Consider the following 18,065-nt stretch of genomic DNA (forward strand, 5'->3'; position numbering starts at 1 on the left):
TCAGGCTGGACCAGGTCACTGGAAGAAAAGTCCAGGGAAGATTGGGTTGGGGAAGAGCCTTTTCACGGAGGGTTTGCACTGAGAGTTTGGTGGGTGGTGTCTCTAACTGCAGGCCAACTCTGTCCCTCCAGGGTTTTACTCTTCCTCTTAGTGAACTGGGAGGGATTCTAACCTGTGGTGGCAAATCCCACCTCTTGAAATAATGGGGCAAGTGATGGCTCGAGTTGTAGGTGTCTGAACTGATGGGAACAAGCAGCAAAAAAAACCGAGAAAAGAGGGCTGTCTGCCTCTGGAAGCTGCATACTGAGAACACACATGATCATCCCCAGTTCAGTCCTGCTTACTCAGGCCATGCCACTGGCCCTGACTTTCAGTTGGAAGTTTTCCTTCTTGCCTAGGAGAATTTGAGGGTTAGCCAAATATCTCCTGAAAATAAAGGCTTGCTAAGGAGGGAATGAAGTTATGATACAGCAAAGGTCAAGATCAGTCCCTATCTATGACTCCATGGTGCTCTGTTTTGCTTGCTGGATAAGGTGGAGCCTTAACCTTGGGAACTAGTGCTGCAAGCTTTAGACCTAACTGATCTGACTTTGATTATCAAAATTGAGGTATGTGGTCATTTTGCTCTCCCAGACAGGAGATCAACTAGCCAGAGCTGAATGGTAGGGTGGGTACCTGTAAGTCAAGCCAGGATTCTCTGGGAGCAGCCTTCATTCCACTTCAGCCCTTGCACGAGTGCACTGGACCTTTGAACAACGCGGTGGTTAGGGGCGCTGACACCCCCCCCCCCCTGAAAATTGGGCTATAACTCTGTACAGCCAGCTCTCTATGTCTGTTGTTCCACCTCTGCAGATTCAACCAGCCTCGGATTGACTAGTACTGTAGTATGTATTTATTGAAAAATAATCCCCACTTAAGTGGACCTGCACAAGTTCAAAGCTATATTGTTCAAGGGTCAACTGTACCCAGTTGAAATCTCCAAATGCCATACCCAGTTCAGCATGGCCAAAATGGCCCTTCCCTGAAAAAGATTTCAGAGCGTCCTCTATCACGGCCGTAGCAAAACCTCAGAAAGGGCTTCTAGTTGTGCAGTGTGTGGCCACCACTCCCCAGGTAACTGAATCTGTTGACCATCTGTATCCTGTTATTTGATGCTGAAGCCTTAAATGTTGGAAAATGTTAATGAAAGACAGTCATTGATAAGACAGGGTTTGTTATAGTTAATATTAAGTCAGGACAACAGAGATTACACACATATGCTCTGAAAGCCATTCTTCTTTGGTTGTAATACAACATCACAGTGGCATGTAAAAAGTGTCTTTGATAGACAATTTATCCAATTTCCTCTATAGCTTGGTTGCAAGATTAGTTAAAATGAATAAAAAGTGGGCTGTTTCCTGGAGAAAACATGACAAAGATAAAGATTTAATTTTCTTGTATCAAAAAAATTGTGCAGATCTGGAAAACAAGGAAACAAACCATGTTCATTTAAAAATAGTACTCTACTGTGATCTTCACAAGTCTCATCAGTACAGCTCCCTGAATGTTTTTGTTTTAACATCATGATGCCATTTTAACTTTTATATGAAATGAGATTCTGGATATAAAAGTTAATGAGTGTGATGTGAATAGCTGGATTTAATATTGCATTCAGTAGGAAATGTGGTGCCTCACTAAATCTCCATCATTCCTCCTTTTGTCCATTGATTTATAGTGGCTCTCTCAGAGTTATGGCTTCCATATACTACTCTTCCTAGATACTAAAGATTGTTGCTCTCCAACAGTCATCATAGGAAGGGTTAGGTATCTCATTTTCTCAGTAAGATTTATACCGCCTCAAACTTTAACAAGTAGAAATGCATAAAAATTACTTCTGAAACTACAAACGTGATGATACTGTTTAGTTAGATATTTTGAGGGTAAAAATAATAATGACTAACTTTGGGTTCCCCTTGAGCATTGACTCAGATGACAGTCTGGTAGGAAATATTTAATTATTATAATCTAGTTCATTAAACAGGGATTACCCATATTCATTTTAAAAATGCACAGGAAAGCACAAGATGACACTAGGATATCTTGAATCAAAAAGCAAGGATTGGCTCTAAATCCAATGGGATCATTGCAAAGGATACAAAATCCAGATTGAAATGGCTTCCACTGGGATACTCCCTGCAACCAAAACAGTAATGACAGTAATAGTTTAGGATACATTGAATTAATTTTAAAAAAATCCTTAAGTCCATAGTAATACTAGGAAAATAAAAGAGAGGGGATGGTACAGAAGATTTAAAAAAGGGAAATTTGATCCTTACAGAGGAATGGCACCTAATTAAATGTGGGAATAATGATAGAAGTAGAAAGTGACAGTTTTGTAGCTCTCTTATATTCATTCATTCAGGCAAGGATTGTCAATCGTTGTTTACAAATGGGCTCATCCGCATAAACTGAAAGTATCACCTCACAGAGTTATTATTAATTATCAAGAGACAAGGTACCTTTACAAATTACCAAGGGACAAGGTACCTTTCCTGCGAAGCAGTTGGGAGGTTCCTGTCCTATTGAAGTGATCAAATTTAGTGTCACCAAGAGTGGAACAACTTGATCTGGGTGCCACCTGTTGTGATTCAGTTGTTTACAGCATCGCCCGTTTGGCATTTTTGCTAAAAATAGTTCACCTGAATCTAATTATGGGGGACAATCAGACAAATATAGAATGTGGGAGAGTCTGTGAAACAATTGGCCTGAATTCTTCAAGAAAGTCAGTATCATGAAAAAGAAAGACAGGATTGGGGGTGGGGGAAGGAGGGTTTGCTAGATAAAAAAGATGAGAGAAACATAACCATATATCGTGGGTGAATTCTCCATTAGATCCTGCATCTAAAAGGGGCAGGGGGAGTGTTGTAAGATATGTGAGGGACAATTGGGGCAATTTGAATGTGGACCATGGTATGTACATAGATACTATGTAATTGCTATTAATTTTGTTAGGTGTATGGTTATGTAGGAGAATATACTTCTTAGGATATTCACGCAGAAGTATTTAAAGGTGAAATGTCAAGATGTCAACAACTTAAATGGTTCAACCAAAAATTTGTGTGTTTGTGATAAAAAGAGAAAATGGAGGAAATAATGTGACAAAATGTTAGAGAATCCGTGTGAAGAGTATACCTGTATTTATTATACTATTTTTGTGATAAATTTGAAAATGTTAAGAATAGTTGGGGAGCAAAGAGTAGGTGTACGTATTTGAAGTTAAAGAAGTGGACACCAATCTATGAACCACTAGGGTCCATTAGGAAGTTTTTTATCAATCTAACATGAAATGGGAAAAATAAGGACAACAGAGAAGAACTTTACATGAACGTAAATGTATCTAATTTAAAGGCCTGTTCTTTATAATAGATTGCGCCCTTCTATCTTTGTGCCGAAATTCCCTTTATGGAAGTGATGGTGGTAGTAGTGACAGATGTTCTCTTTTAAACAAGTCTATAAAATCCAAGTGCGGGGGAGAGCCGGGTTAAAACAGTGGGTCAGTTCACTCATTCATTCACCAGTTATTGAATGCCCACTACTTGCCAGGCTTTCTCCAGGCTGCGGGGATTTAGAGGTGAGCAAGACAGAATCCTGGCTTATCCTTTCCACCCAAAGACGTTCAGTTTGTTTCCCCCAAGGATGCTTGTGGCCACAAGGGTAGGGAGGGGTCACTTAAAGGAAACCTCCTGAGTCAGCCTCTAGGCGTTTTCCTATTTCAGCCAAGTTAATTCCATTTCACTCTTCTGTATTTTTGAGATACTGTTTAACATGTTTCAAAAAGAATTCTGCCATATATTAAAAAGAAAAAAAACTTGGAAAAAATCACTTTTTTGTGTGTGTGATAAAGGATCCCATAATAAATGTCTTTGGCCATTAACTTGTAAAAAGAGTTTATCTCTGCAGAAGTTTTAAAAAGTGAGTATACTTGACTAGGCAACTATCCATCGTTGAAGTCCTCATAGATGTGATGCCGTTTCTGCCCATGGAAGCTGAGGGAGGGCTGATGAGGTGGGAGCCAAAAGGCACCTCTGCAGTCTTTGGGCAGATTTGCCTAAATTTCTGTGCTTAGAGGTAAACTCCCTCATTTGCTTATTTTTTTTTAACTAAATGGCTTTTCTTCCTCACCCAGTCTGGGCCGGTTCTTGAACACCAAATCGCCATCTCCGTGTTCTTGTTGAAATGAATTACTAAAGTGGCCGGCAAAACATTTACATTGTTTTGTTAGAGTGAATCCCATCCAGGTGCATGTTGAATTTTTTTACTCCCTCAAATGTGAGTTTTGTGGTAAAGAAAATGAAAAAGTTAGAAGCGGTACCAAGTTCTTGTTTTAATTTGGCTTCTTGGGCTCCTAAATGTTGAGATGGCAGTTATTTTTTTAATTATTATTATTGATTTTTAATTATTTTTTTAATTGAAGTATAGTTGATTTACAGTATTGTGTTAGTTTCAGGTGTACAGCATAGTGATTCAGTATTTTTGCAGATTATATTCCATTGTAGGTCATTACAAGATAACGGGTATAATACCCTGTGCTATACTGTAGATCCTTGTTGTGTATCTATTTTATATATAGTAGTTTGTATCTGTTAATCTCATACCCCTAATTTGTCCCTCCCCTGCTTCCCTCTCCCCTTTAGTAACCACAAGTTTGTTTTCTATGTCTGTGAGTCTGTTTTTGTTTGGATATACATTCACTTGTATTATTTTTTAAATTCCACGTTTAAGTGATATCACATAGTATTTGTCTTTTTCTGTCTGATTTATTTCATTATACTGTTCTCTGGGTCCATTCGTGTTGCTGCAGATGGCAGTATTTGATTCCTTTTTATGGCTGAGTAACATTCCATGTGTATACATATCACTTAATCCACTCATCTGTTGATGGGCACTTGGGTTGCTTCCATGTCTTGGCTATTGTAAATAATGCTGCTATCCACTTGGGGGTACATGTGTCTTTTTGAATTGGTGTTTTCGGTTTTTTCCAGATAAATACCCAAGAGTGGAATTGCTGGATCATATGGTAGTTCTATTTTTAGTTTTCTAAGAAACCTCCGTACTGTTCTCCACAGAGGCTGCACCAATTTACATTCCCACCAACAGTGTTGGTTCCCTTTTCTCCACACCTTCTCCAGCATTTGTTCTTTGTAGACTTTTTGATGATGGCCATTCTGACCGGTGTGAGGTGATACCGCATCGTGGTTTTTATTTGCATTTCTCTAATAATTAGTGATGTTGAGCATCTTTTCATGTGCCTGTGAGATGGCAGTTATTCTTGAACACTTCATGGCAATAATAACACTTGTAAAACACTGGTACATGTAACCCTGAGTTGCTTTAAGAATCTTTAAAGTTTCTTCACATATATTACAGTTGGTCAGTTTCCACCTGATGATCAAATTTGTCCCTTGTCATTACCCATCAAGAGGTGGCCACAGTGGTGGTGGCATATGGTCCTGCAGATGAGCTTCTACTGGGGTGTCTGCAGAGTAAGTCCAGGCAATCAGTCAGCACCAAGTGACCTGAGTGATGCCTTTAAGTATTCCTAAATAAGCTTTTTGGAGAGTTCCTACAAAATTACAAAAAAGCACACCAAAAAAAGGTCAAGCACCTGTGTTCCCACCAGCCTGAACAGACAACACGTTAGCATCTTTGTCTTGCCAGTGTGTTTTTTTGATACCAGAATATGAACCCTAGGGATGCAGGGACCTCATCGATCTTCTTCACTGCTATACCCACGCCCCTTCTCCAAGAGTGCCCAGTGCACAGTAGGTGCTCAGTAAATATTTGTTGAATTTCAAATAATATGAAACATTATTGATAAAATTATAGCCTCATTTGACCTCTCCTGACAGTCTCACTCTTCTCCCCCTTTCCTCAGAAGTACCACTGTCACAGTTTTGGATGCTTTCTGTTTATTTTGTATGTTCCAAACATAATGTATTCGTAACAGTATATAGTGTTATTTTGTATGTTTTAAAATTTACATAAAGGGCATCATACCATGTGTATCTTTCTGAAACTTGCTTTTTTCACTCAGTATTACCTTTTGAGATTTTTCATGTTGCTATATATAAAGTTTTTTCTCCTTTTAACTGCTGTTCCATCATTTGAATATACTTCATTTTAGTTATCCATTCCTGTGTTTAATAGGCTTTTAGATTGTTCCCAGATTTTTGCCATTATAAATCTACTAATAAATGCTTCCTCTCCCCTCAGTTTTTCTCCTTGGGAATAGCAAAATGAAAAAATGATAATATTACTAATGCTCATAATCACTGCCAGTTGTTGAAGCACTGTGGGGCCATTGACTGGCACTATATGCCAGGCTCTGTGCTAAACACTTTATATTCATGATCTTGTTTAATCCTCACAACAGTTTATTTTACAAACTAGAAAACTAGGCCTGACTTTACAAAAACATTGGCCAAGGTTCCACAACCCCTTAACTGATTCGAGCTCAGTTTTTGGATGCCAAAACCTTGAGCATGGGACATACTCCTGGGAGAGGATGAGCTCTCTGTACTCACTAGTCCTTCCCTTGCCCTGATGGGGAGACATTGAAGTCAGTATAGGTAAATGAGTTCCAAAAAGTGTGCTGAAGGAGTAGAGAACTAATGATCTTGATTCCTTTGAAAAGTTGAAATGTCTGTTGCCATGGTTTCCCTCTTCATAGAAACATTTCTTTGCTTGCCTGTCATTTTAGGAGTTGAACCAACTGAAAGGTTCCTTACCTTCACTTATAATGACCTTTAGGTGGATAATTGGGACAGAGTACTTGTCATGTTGAATTAACCTTTCACAAAGAGAAAGTCTAAAATTATCTGTGGGACTTAACCATCAGCTATAACTCTCGTATGTATGTATCCATAGTCACACCTTTAAGGAAGCTTTTGAGGGGATGTATAGTTAAGACAGGGGCAAGAGTCTTTATTTCGGGCCAGGAATATTTGAAAATACATTTGTACTTTTTCTCCTTTCATTCAGCAAGGCTGTTTTCAATCTAAGGTATCATAAAATGAGGTATATTTGAAGAAAATTGCCTAATGAAATATGAAATTAGAAGTCTGTGGATTGAGACTTTTTCAGGACCATGCTGATGGAAGCCTTTCTGATAAGCAAATAATACTGAGGATGATCATAATGATGGTGGTGATGGTTATGGGAAACCTTTTACTTGTGTGCCACCACCGGTTTACAGTCACAAACTGAGAAGCCCTGTATTTTCATCCTGCTGTATATTGAGAAGAATTGACACACACAAAATAAGGAACTTGAAGGAAAAAAGTCAGCCCCAGGTAGATGGAGTCGGTGGCCTTCCTCAGAGTGTGTTTTCAGGAAGTTTGGAAAAGATGCCCCCCATCTTTACAAAGATCTGACATTCTACAATGGGACATTTTCAGTTTTGTTATGCTTTTTAAAAAATTCTTCTGTAAATGTTCAGAATATTGACATGCCCTAACAACTGTTAATAATGGTGACCAATGAGGTTTTAAAAATTCTTTAATTAGAGATTTAGTGTGAAATGTAAGGTGACCTAAATTCCCACTAAGGTACAAGGTACTATCAATGTTAATGACACTATAGGTAGGTAACTGTGCTAGGTCCTGGTATCAGATCCTTGCCCGAAATGCTCTGATGACTGAGGGGGAGAGAGAACTCAAAGCTGCTGCTACAGTGGGGAGAACAGAATGATGTAAAGACCCCCAGAAGGGACGCTTACATGTGCCCGAAGACATGTTGTCCCCACTTAGTTGCTGGGACTAGCCCTGTGGCCCAAGAACCAACACCTGCATGGTGTTTGCTAATGTCCATCCAGTGTTCTGTCTACCATGTCCCTTTGGAGCTGATGACATCTCCATCTCCCAAGTGGGATTAATACCTTACGGGGTTGGTAGATGGCATTTTGCATGCACTTAGCAGAAGAGGTAATATCTCTAAGAGTTTCTGCAGTTTTCAAGCTGTAATTGTGCTTCTGCTTAAGAAAAGCTAGGTTGGATGCCTTAAGCTAATAATAGTTTGGCCTCATTCTTGCCTCATTCCTTTGCTATGAAGGCTTTTTATGTAGCTTTTCTGTTTATTTGTGTATGGTGTCTCTCCCTCCCCATTTCTTGTAATGCTGTTGCTTTATTTCTCTTCCATTCAAATTTTTTTTTTCCTTTCTTTTTGCTGCATGGAGACTCTCTGCTGTACAAGTGTAAGTATTTTTTGGTGGCTCTGCAGATTCTGGCCGTACTAGTTTACATTCTTGTGCTCCATTTGCTTCCGTGCTGCCTGGCTGATCTCCCAGGAGACTGTAGTGTCGTCATCCATCTGTGGATCCTGAATAAAATAGGCAGCAATTTAGAGACAAGATTGAACTTTACAAAATGGTTCGGCTTAGCAAAACAGGGGATGAATTTAAAATATTCCCAGCCATGTGCCTGAAAGCAAGCAGAGTGTTGATGAAGAGGGTATAAACATTCAAGAGGAGAAAAGTGCTTCTTCCATTCATGTTTAAAAAAAAAAAAAAAGACATGATTACTTAAACTTCCAAGGTTTTAAATTTCTGATTCTTGTCATATTACTTGTTTCCCAGAGTTGTAGAAAACTGGCATCATAATACCTTCTTGTATTAGAAGATTTTTACTAATCTGCTTTCCAACTGTTTTTGTTTTTTTTTTTTAACCTCAAGGAAAAGAAAAGTAATTAAGGATTCTTGAGCTTTGGAGTGAGGGTGTTGTTTATTATTCTTTGCGCAAACTTGGTAAAATGAACAAAGAAACTACTCCATCCTATTTTTCTGGTGATAGAAACATTTTAACTCTTATTAAAAAAAAAAATTAGTATGTCTAGGCATTATGTGTTAAAAATGAGTTTAACAGGAAAAATATGTTGTGTTGTTTATATAAGGTTCTAACATTAGTCCTTAACTTATGGTAAAAGTGGATATGTATCACTATTGAGCTACATGGAGAATAGTTATAAATCCATTATAAAAATTGCATCAAACGAGTAAGATTTCCAAGCAATGTAGACATTGTGCTGCTTTTGGATGCTTAGGGAATAGAGCCATGAATTTCATTCACTGTCTGCCACGATGGGGATTTACTGATGTTTGTGATATCAGAATAAGTCTATGTTTAGAGTTTTCCTTCTAAAGTTGTATTTTAAAGGGTTTAACACATTGTTCCTCTTATTTCCTGAGGATGTGAATATTGAAAATTACTTACTACTCATATAAAATGCACTTTTAAAGACAAAATAATTTTGTCTAGGCCTGAAGTAATAGTTGGCAATGTTAATCATACATCAATTTGTGAAGGGTCCCTTTGGCGTGTGTACCTCTTCTGCTTCCACTTCTGACCCCCTTCATCTGTTGGGCACTTTGTGATTTCTCTGATCAGAAAATACTTAGGCATTGACAGATGTCCAGGAAGAGTAAACAAGGACTAAGACATAGTGTGAGAAAATTAACCCTTTCATTTTGGTTCAAAAAGGGAAGAGAGTAAATGTAAATCTGGATGGTAAAGCCAGATTTTTTTTTTCCAGGATTCAATTCATCTAACCAACAGGTGTGAGAAGGGAGAAGAGAGTGCATAGAAACCATCTTTCTAGAGAAACATACAGTATGTGTTCCTAAATGTACACATAGGTGGATAATCATATCATTCTTACATTTCCTCTTGCTTTAGATTTATATGTAATCGAATCATAGGAATGAGCCAATAAGATTGAGCAAGTCCACACTGTCTGTAAAACTGTTAGGGAAGAAACAATTGTAAAGAAAAGAAAGAAAACTATGAAGAAATAAAATTCACTTTTTTTCTCCATTGTTATACTTAAATCCATACTTATTCTTTCTCATGAAAGAAAGAGATTGTAAACCAGTTCATCCATCGAAAGAAATGTATAAAATCAGGTTGCGTTCTTAACACCAGTTGTAGAAACCAGCCTGATTGCAAGCTCTGACCATTTTAGCAAAAGGCCGTTGGCCCTGTCCAAACATGGGAAAACTTCAGAATTCACAGATACGTCAAACACAGAGAGAGTTTTATGCAGAATGCAACTGGAAGTTATATGCTCTTGTAAAGAGCATATGAAATGAAGGAAAGCAATGAAAATGCATTAGAATGCATCTTTCTGATATTCAGATTTTGTGTACTGGGTTTTGAGGCATTAGAAAGCTAGACCAAGAAAGGCAAACTGGTTTCCCTTTGATTAATGTCAGCCATCAAAAATCCTGATGATTTTGTATGTTTCTCAATGTGTCTATAAAATTAGATTGAGCGGAATGGTCCATTTACATCAGTTTGTAAATGAGTTTCTATTTTTTATATATGTTATATATATTCTCTTATATGTAATTCTATATGTATTTCTTTTTATATATTTAAGAATTATAATATAGTTGAAATGTCATTATTGTCATATGTTTTAACATGTATTTGGTATTCATTATAAAGGCTAAATAGGGAAACTTGACCCAGATTATTTTTGCCCACAAACACTTTTTCTTATAAAATCTAATCAGGAGTCACAGGAAAAACTTTTGGAAGACATCTTCATTCTATGCATTTTTAAACTTCCTTCCAATTTATCTGTGACTATCTAGATGAATTGGCTGGAAATTATATCCCAAGCTACTTCTTAATCCTTTTACCTATCAAGGTTGTGCACAAGGTGGATACAATACTGAAGTTTTCATGACCAAACACAGCATGTATTTTGATAGTTTGTGTCTCCTTGAAAATTATTTTTAGAGGTTTCACTTATGAATAGACCAGTCACACCACCTTCAACCACCTGTAAGGCCTGTTTTGGGGAGAACTACCTTGAAACTGGATTCCTTTCCAGTTGCATTGGATTGGTTGTATTTTTATTGAACCTGCAAAGCCCGATGCTTTATAAAAAGATTTTCCTCTGATTGTCTGCCTTTAAAAAACCTTGAAAGAACCAAATCAGCAAGTTTCATTATGTTCAGGAAGACCAGTCTGGATTTAAGTTCTATTGCTCACCGTGTGTGTGTGTGTGTGTGTGTGTGTGTGTGTGTGTGTGTGTGTCGGGGTTGGGAGTGGGGGACATGAGCATGCTCCAAATGTGCACGAGAAGAGCAATTTTTTTGGCGGAGGGGCAGGAATACATGAGAGGGGGCCTGGCAGGGTCTCCATGGGGGGGTGGGCGGGGACAGGAATGTAGTGGTCCTCAGGGAGTAGCTGCTTGTGTTGGCAAGGTCTTTGTGTAGGTCTCTGGGAGATGGTGTCAGTGTGAGCCCTGAGGTGGCCCCTACCCGCCGGCAGGGGGCTTTCCGGAGGGGCGTCACACCTTCCTGGCCTCCGGAGGGAAGGAAGCGAAACTTTCTTCTCCCTCTCCGCCGGCCCCCCTGGACGCCGCTCCGGAAACCGGGGGTTCCAACCAGCTCTAGCGCCTGGGAGAGGGAGAGAGGAGGGGGCCTGCCCGGGAGGTAAGGCACCACCCTGCTCACCATTTTTAATCTCCTTTTTCTCTCAATAATAAATAATAGCAAAAGGATATTATTGTTAAAAATGACATAAGACTGTCAAAACTGTAAAGCTGTTTGCTTTAAAGGTCAGTATGAAACAATTTATCCTTTGAACCTTGTTATCAACCTGTGGATTTTTTGTTTTTGGAGAAAGCTTTAGATGACAACCTATTAAGTGAAATCAAAGTCTACAAACTAAGTTCTTCAGTTATGTTTTATCTTAGTTTACAAGAATACCAGTTTCCAGTATCAAAGCAGTTAACACCCCTAAAATCCATCCGTTTATTGATCACAAGTGGTGAGGCAGGAGGGATGCTGGGCTGACCTTAATAACTGGCTCTGTCCCTGGCCCTGCTCCTCTTGACTTGAGTGGTTGTCCTTATCATCTCCATGACTCAGTTTCTTCCTTGCAATTTGTTTGTGGAGGTGATGACAAAGGTCCCCTCCAGCTTTGACACGAGTTATCGTGTTGAGGGAGAAGCTAATGTCTTCCTTAAGGTTTGACTTAACATAATCAACAGTTGACACCAATGCTAGAAAAATGCTCTAAGAAGTTTTGGCCGTGGTTTGGGTTTTGGTCTCCTTTTTTAAAAGGAAAAGAAGGAACAAAGATGTCTTACTGAGAAGTGACAGCAGATAGACTTCTAAATCATGGCAACGTTTTTCTTTGGTCTTTGGTCTATGGTCTTTGCTCATAATGTAAAGATCAAAATTTTTGTGGCAGAAATGTGAAACAAAACAGTTAAACTGCTTAAATCATTAAGATGACAGAGTTTGGTGTTGCTTATATTGATGTTGCTGTGATAATGAACAGTGAATAACTGTGTTTTCAATTTTTAGCGACTGATTTTTACAGTCTTTCATTCTTATTCCTTATATCTGTTTTAACATCCTCGTGTGCAGCTTGGAGTTAAATCCTGTATCGTTCATTGTTCCTTTTAGCTATAAAAATAGAATTTAACTGAATAGGGCTGGGGGAAAGAAGTTGGCTATATCATTTGAGAAAGTGGTAAACATTTAGAAATGTCTTGGCTTAGTCTTTTCAGTTTGGCTGTCAGATGTTACTAACCATCCTCTGAAGAAGTAAATACTGAGCATAAAACAATTGATCCCAAATATTACCCCCCCCAACAATGTTTCTAAACTTTGAAAGTTAAGTTTTCTGGGAATACCTAAGTACTTTCTTTATTTTATTGCTAGATGACTCCTAAATCCAAAAGGAAGACTATCCATAGCCGAATGCTGCGGCCTGTTTCCAGGGCATTTGGTAAGTGAGTATTTTGCTAATGCCAGTCATTTCCTTATAACTGTGAAACACCCCTCAGCAAGAACCTCGGACCGCTTCATGGATGTTTCTTAGGGATGCTCTAAGTGAGTAAATATTGAGAAAGAGAGTTAAGTGATTTGTGAATGGGTGTTTGCTATTCAGTGACAGACTTAAAATTACTTTTAGGAACTTTTTTATCCATCTCTATGCAGTAAGCTTCAACCGGGGCTTTGCTTTATTTTAGAAATGGAATTTGATCTTGATAAAGCCCTGGAAGAAGTGCCAATTCACATTGAAGACCCGCCTTTCCCATCCATCAGACAAGAGAAGCAGAGCTCAGGGTTTATCTCTGACTTGCCGTCCGAGGAAGGAAAGAAGCTGGAGCACTTTACCAAGTTAAGACCAAAACGGACTAAGAAGCAGCAGTCCTCGCACGCAGCGGTAGGTGGGCTGGAGGGGCCCCGTCTCTCCCTCACCCTGTCCTCCTCCAGGGAAACCTGGAGAGTCTTATAAAAGCGCGTTGCATACCTGAAAGCTTGTAGTTCAGGAGAATAGAACCTCTACGTGTGTGTGATGTTCACATAAAATGTCTCATGTGGTGCTCAACAATTTTGGAAAAGACAACACTGTAAGGTTTTCAACTCTTTAGAACAGAGTTGCCCCTTGGAAGTCGTTAGAAAAATATCAGTCACGTGGGTGAGATAAAAAGGCTACATCTATAGAATTTTATAGTGTCTGGGTGTGAAAAGATGGAAAATAAGTACCAAAGAATTGATTTGTGATTAAAAGTTGTTTGCATTTGATTTTGGACTGCACCCATATACTCCCCCACCTCCGTGTTCTGACCTGGTGTTCAGGGCTCTGGTGCCCTGGCTTTTGATAACCCACAAGCTGAGTGGCGGAGAAGAGGCCGTACCTGGGGGGACCATGCAGGCGGCATGCTTCTGAGCATCCTGCTCTCCACTCAGGAGAGGACTGAATTGTTTGCGCTAAGGAGCCTTAATGCAGTTGACCCCCATGTCTCTCTTTGGTTAGTGTCTTTTCTCTCCTTTGCAGTCAGACTTCTTGAAAAAGTTTGTCTTTGCCTGCGGTCTTTCTCCCTCACCTTCCTGTCACTCTGCAACCCACCAAAATCTTCATTCTGTACCTACCCACCTCTGAAACTACCCTGCCAAGGTCACTCCTAACCTAATCCTGTGGACACTTGTCAGCTGTCAGCCTACTTGACATCTCAGCAGTTACCTGACCCAGAAAGCTCCATCCTTCTGTGGGCCTCTGAGTCATCACTCTCTCTTCTTTCCTATTCACCTCTCCAGTGATGCCTTTTCAGTTTTCCTCTGCCTGGCCTTTGAGTGTAGTATTTGTCTCGGTGATGTCATCTAAACCCGTGGTTTCAGTTTCCCTGTTGTTGACTCCTGCCTCCTCTGCTGAACTCCATATTCAGATATTCACCTGCCCCCTGAACTTGAAAGTCCCGGAGCACCTCAGGTTCAACAAATTCAAACCTGGGAGCCTATCTTTCTCTATAAACCTGCCCTGCCCCACAAGGAGCACCACCAGTCAACAAGCTAGAAACCCGGATATGATCCCGAACACCAGCTCCCCACTGCCAGCCCTACTTGCTCCTCACCTTCATCCTTTCTCCTCACCTTCTTCCTTTCTCCTCAGCACCCCTGCATCCCTCACTCTCATCCTGTTTCAGGCCTCCAGTGATGCAGCCTTTTCGTCATTGCTTCCTCTCTCCCCCCCGCCCCCACCCCTCCATCCCCCTACCCTTAGCTCCTAGGTGGATAACTGCTCATTTTGCAGACCTCCACTGAGGCAAGACTTCTCCCAGGAAGCCCCCCCCATCTCTGCCTCTGTTCTCCCACATGGCTGGGGGTGCACGACTCCGGGGAAGGTCGTTCTCCCACACTAGTTGTGCACAGCGCACAGCCTGAGCAACCTTCCATGGAGGCCCTGCTCCCCCAGTGCCTGGCTTTCACCCCGTTACAGCCCTCGCCATACAGTGTTTTCTAAGCACGCTTTCCTCCTTGTGTATAAGCTCTGTGTAGGAAGGTGTGTGGTTTATTATGCATGGTTGTATAGTGAGCGCTTAGTATGAATTTATTCAGTACAATGTAGCAGGCGTTCAATACTCACTGGATGATAGGTGGATGACTGGAGTCGTAGATGGATAAAAGTCACAACCAGTTATCTGCATGGTCAGTCATTTGCTCATTCCAGATCCAGGTTGGGTGTCTTTGGTTGATTTCTCTCATTTGATTCTGAATATCTTGACATGGTTTCAAAAAAACAGAAGAAAAATATTTTAATAAATTGTTTCCTTTTCCAACTTACTTGATTTTAACTTTTTATTGCACTGTTACATATTCTTCGAGGCATAAACTTTTTTTTTAAGTAAGGGAAAGGCCTTTCAGATGGGGAAAAAGACAGCATCCCACACTCCAGATTCTACACGGTCACTGAATAAATGGTTCCTCTGGCTCTTTCCCTGTGGAGGGTCATTAGCAGTATAGCTTGTATGTGACATGATGGTTTAAGGTTCCCCTTGATGAAGTCAGTGACCCAGGGAAAGAGAACGTCGTGTCCTTTTTTTTCTTTACCCATTTGAAAAACGAGAAAGAAGGGAAGAAAGCTGTGACAGAGTCTTGGTGGAGGAGTGTACTTAGGTCTATTCTAGAGCGATTTCAACTTCGTCCACGGAAAAGCTCAGACTCACAGGGTTGGCAAACCCCAGGCTGCTCCATCCTAGGGACCCTGTAGCACAAGGGTACGTCCTAGGATAATGGATTATGGTCTTGGGTCTAAATAGATCTCCCCAGAGGCTTGGTAGCCTGAGAAACGTGCACAGCTTGTTCTCCCTTGGGCTCACAGTGGAAACATGCTGCCTAATGGTTTCACAGAGCTTGTGATTTTCAGAGTGTTCTCACGTCGAACGCCTCCGTGAAGCTGCCACACTGGCCCCATTGTCCGCATTTTCCAGTGGAGGAGGGTGAGAAGGCTGCAGGATTTAGTAGCAGCAGTCATTTGATATTATCGTTTCGGTTTTCTTTTGATGGATTGAGTAGCCTTAGTCCACCCTAAATCGATCGTAGCTTTTCTAGAGCTTGTCCTTGACCCCTAATGCCCCTAATGAGCTTTTCTGGATGTCAGAACTCTCAAAGCCAAGGTATGGAGGCTGTTTTTAACTTTCAGCATTTCTAATACCAAATGTGTGGTTTTCTTCCCCCGACACCTGCTAATTCTTCAACTCTGGACAACAACTGGGTGTCCCATGATTCAATTCAATTCTGACCCCTCAGGTGAAGGGCTCAGCGGTACCCTCACTTTAGATACCAGTCTCAGGTCGCCTCTGGTACTTCTGACCAACCGACTTCATGGGAGGTTCCCATGCCCCCCTCCTTAGGTTAGATAATTTGCTAGAATGGCTCAGAATACTCAAGAGGACACTTTACTTACTATTACTGGTTTATTATAAAGGATACTGTCCACTGAAATAAAAACATGCAGTGTGAGAGCTGTGAGATTCAGTTTTATTTGGGGACTTTCTGAGGACTATAGCCTGGGAGACAGCCTCTCCAAAGACTCTGAGGAACTGCTCAAAGAGGTGGGGGGAAGGTCAGCATATGTGTGATTTTGGAGAACGGGTACGTGCAGTCAAGCACATATCTTGGTAGAAGGTTGCTGCTGGTCATGGGGCACAGATATCTTAATGATTGTAGTGCTTTTCTAAGTATGGGAAGATGCAAGAAATTGGGTTCATAAAATTTTCTCTTGAAAATATTTAACTATCTGAAGGCCTGTTCTGCCAGTTTTCCCAGAGCACAGAGGGCCTCATTCCTGATCTGCACCCTGAACTCCTTTTGGGTGTGTTGAAGGTCAGCGACTGCAGTGGCTAACGGCTTAATTCTTGTAGAGCCACATGGCAAGCGACAATCTTTAGTTGGCAGTTGTTACCCATACTGACCAACTGGCTATAAATCAAAGGTTCCCACAATCCTTCTTGGGTTTGATGTATTTGTTATAGCAGCTCACGGAACCCAGACCTTACTTACTGGATTACTAGTTTATTATAAAAGGATGTAACTCAGGAGGAGATGCTTAGGGAAAGATACGTGAGAAGGGGCACGGAGCTTCCATGCCCTCCCCCAGCACATCCCACTCCCTGCATCTCCACGTGTTCACCAACCCAGAAGCTCTCCGAACCTTGTCCTTTGGGGTTTTTATGGAGACGTCATTACACAGTCATAACTGAGTAAATCACTGGCCATTGGTGACTGATTGAACTTCTGGGCCCTATCACCTCCCTAAAGTACAGGGAGTGGGACTGAAAATTCAAACCCTCTAATCACATGGTTGGGTCTCCTAGCTGTCAGCCCCCATTTTTAGGTGGGTTCCAAAGTCACCTCATTAACATAATCCAAACACCTTTATGGCTCTCATTAGGAAATTCCAAGCGTTTAGGAGCTCTGTGCCAGAAATGAGGATGAAGACCAAATATGTATTTCTTACTGTAAATCACTGTATCACAACTATCTTCATAACATAGTTGGGATGCTCTCTCTCCTTTCCTAGTCTCTGGAACAGTTTGCGTGTATCACAGATTTTCTGTTCGTCTCCCGGGAAGCCACCTGGGCCTGATGTGCTGTCTGGGTGCATGGCATGCTGATATGTCGATTTTTTTAAACTAGGGGTTTGATTTCTTTTGTTATAGATCTGTTGATGAAAAAGATTAATAGTCAATCTGAGAAAGAAATGGAAAATTTTATTTCAGCCAACCTGAGGATTATAACCCGGGAGACAGTTTTTCAGAAAGCTCTGAGGACTCTTCTGCCTGTTAGAGGTCAAAAAACACAGTTATATAAGTTTTTGAGACAAAGGGTTATACGTCAAATGGTGTACTGACAGTTTACACAATCCAGACCTGATTAACAAAGTGAGAGGTGGGTCATCCTGACCCCTTACAAGATTAAAAAGGAAGGTTATCGCCTCAGGAGGTCTGGTTAAGGCAGAATGCACAGTACACTCTAAAGGGGAGGGAGGGAGGGAGGTCCAAACGGGCAGAGAAAAATTTTGTGTTTAAATTTTTCTCATCTTGCCATAAAATATGAATTTTATTTCATCAGATCTATTCAGATTACCTAATTCTCCTTGAGACCACTTTGGTAATTTCTATTTTTCTAGGATATTGTCCACTTAGTCTAATAGTTCATTTAGTTGTTTATAGAATTCTTTTGCGTTTTTAATCTCTTCTGTATCAATAGCTGTGTCCCATTTTTC

At 40.5% G+C, this 18,065-nt stretch overlaps 1 protein-coding gene and 1 long non-coding RNA gene across 8 annotated transcripts in view; one reads left to right on the forward strand and one right to left on the reverse strand.

The window, feature by feature from the left end:
• Window positions 1-18,065, forward strand: part of CARMIL1 (capping protein regulator and myosin 1 linker 1) — a 323,524-nt gene that overhangs the window by 276,943 nt on the left and 28,516 nt on the right. For all 6 annotated transcript variants that reach the window (XM_082413018.1, XM_082413015.1, XM_082413016.1 and 3 more), the window contains 2 exons: window positions 12,716-12,782; window positions 13,027-13,223. In XM_082413018.1, coding sequence (XP_082269144.1) covers window positions 12,716-12,782; window positions 13,027-13,223 — 264 coding nt within the window. The remainder of the gene's footprint in view (window positions 1-12,715; window positions 12,783-13,026; window positions 13,224-18,065) is intronic.
• LOC309637874 overlaps window positions 4,454-18,065 on the reverse strand; it is a 38,546-nt gene continuing 24,934 nt past the window's right edge. For both annotated transcript variants that reach the window (XR_014250838.1, XR_014250839.1), the window contains 2 exons: window positions 14,925-15,057; window positions 4,454-8,355 (listed from right to left, as the gene is read on the reverse strand). This is a non-coding gene — a long non-coding RNA (uncharacterized lncRNA). The remainder of the gene's footprint in view (window positions 8,356-14,924; window positions 15,058-18,065) is intronic.

This window comes from Balaenoptera physalus, assembly GCF_965194825.1.
Source record: "Balaenoptera physalus genome assembly, chromosome: 11".
Classification (NCBI taxonomy): Eukaryota; Metazoa; Chordata; class Mammalia; order Artiodactyla; family Balaenopteridae; genus Balaenoptera; species Balaenoptera physalus.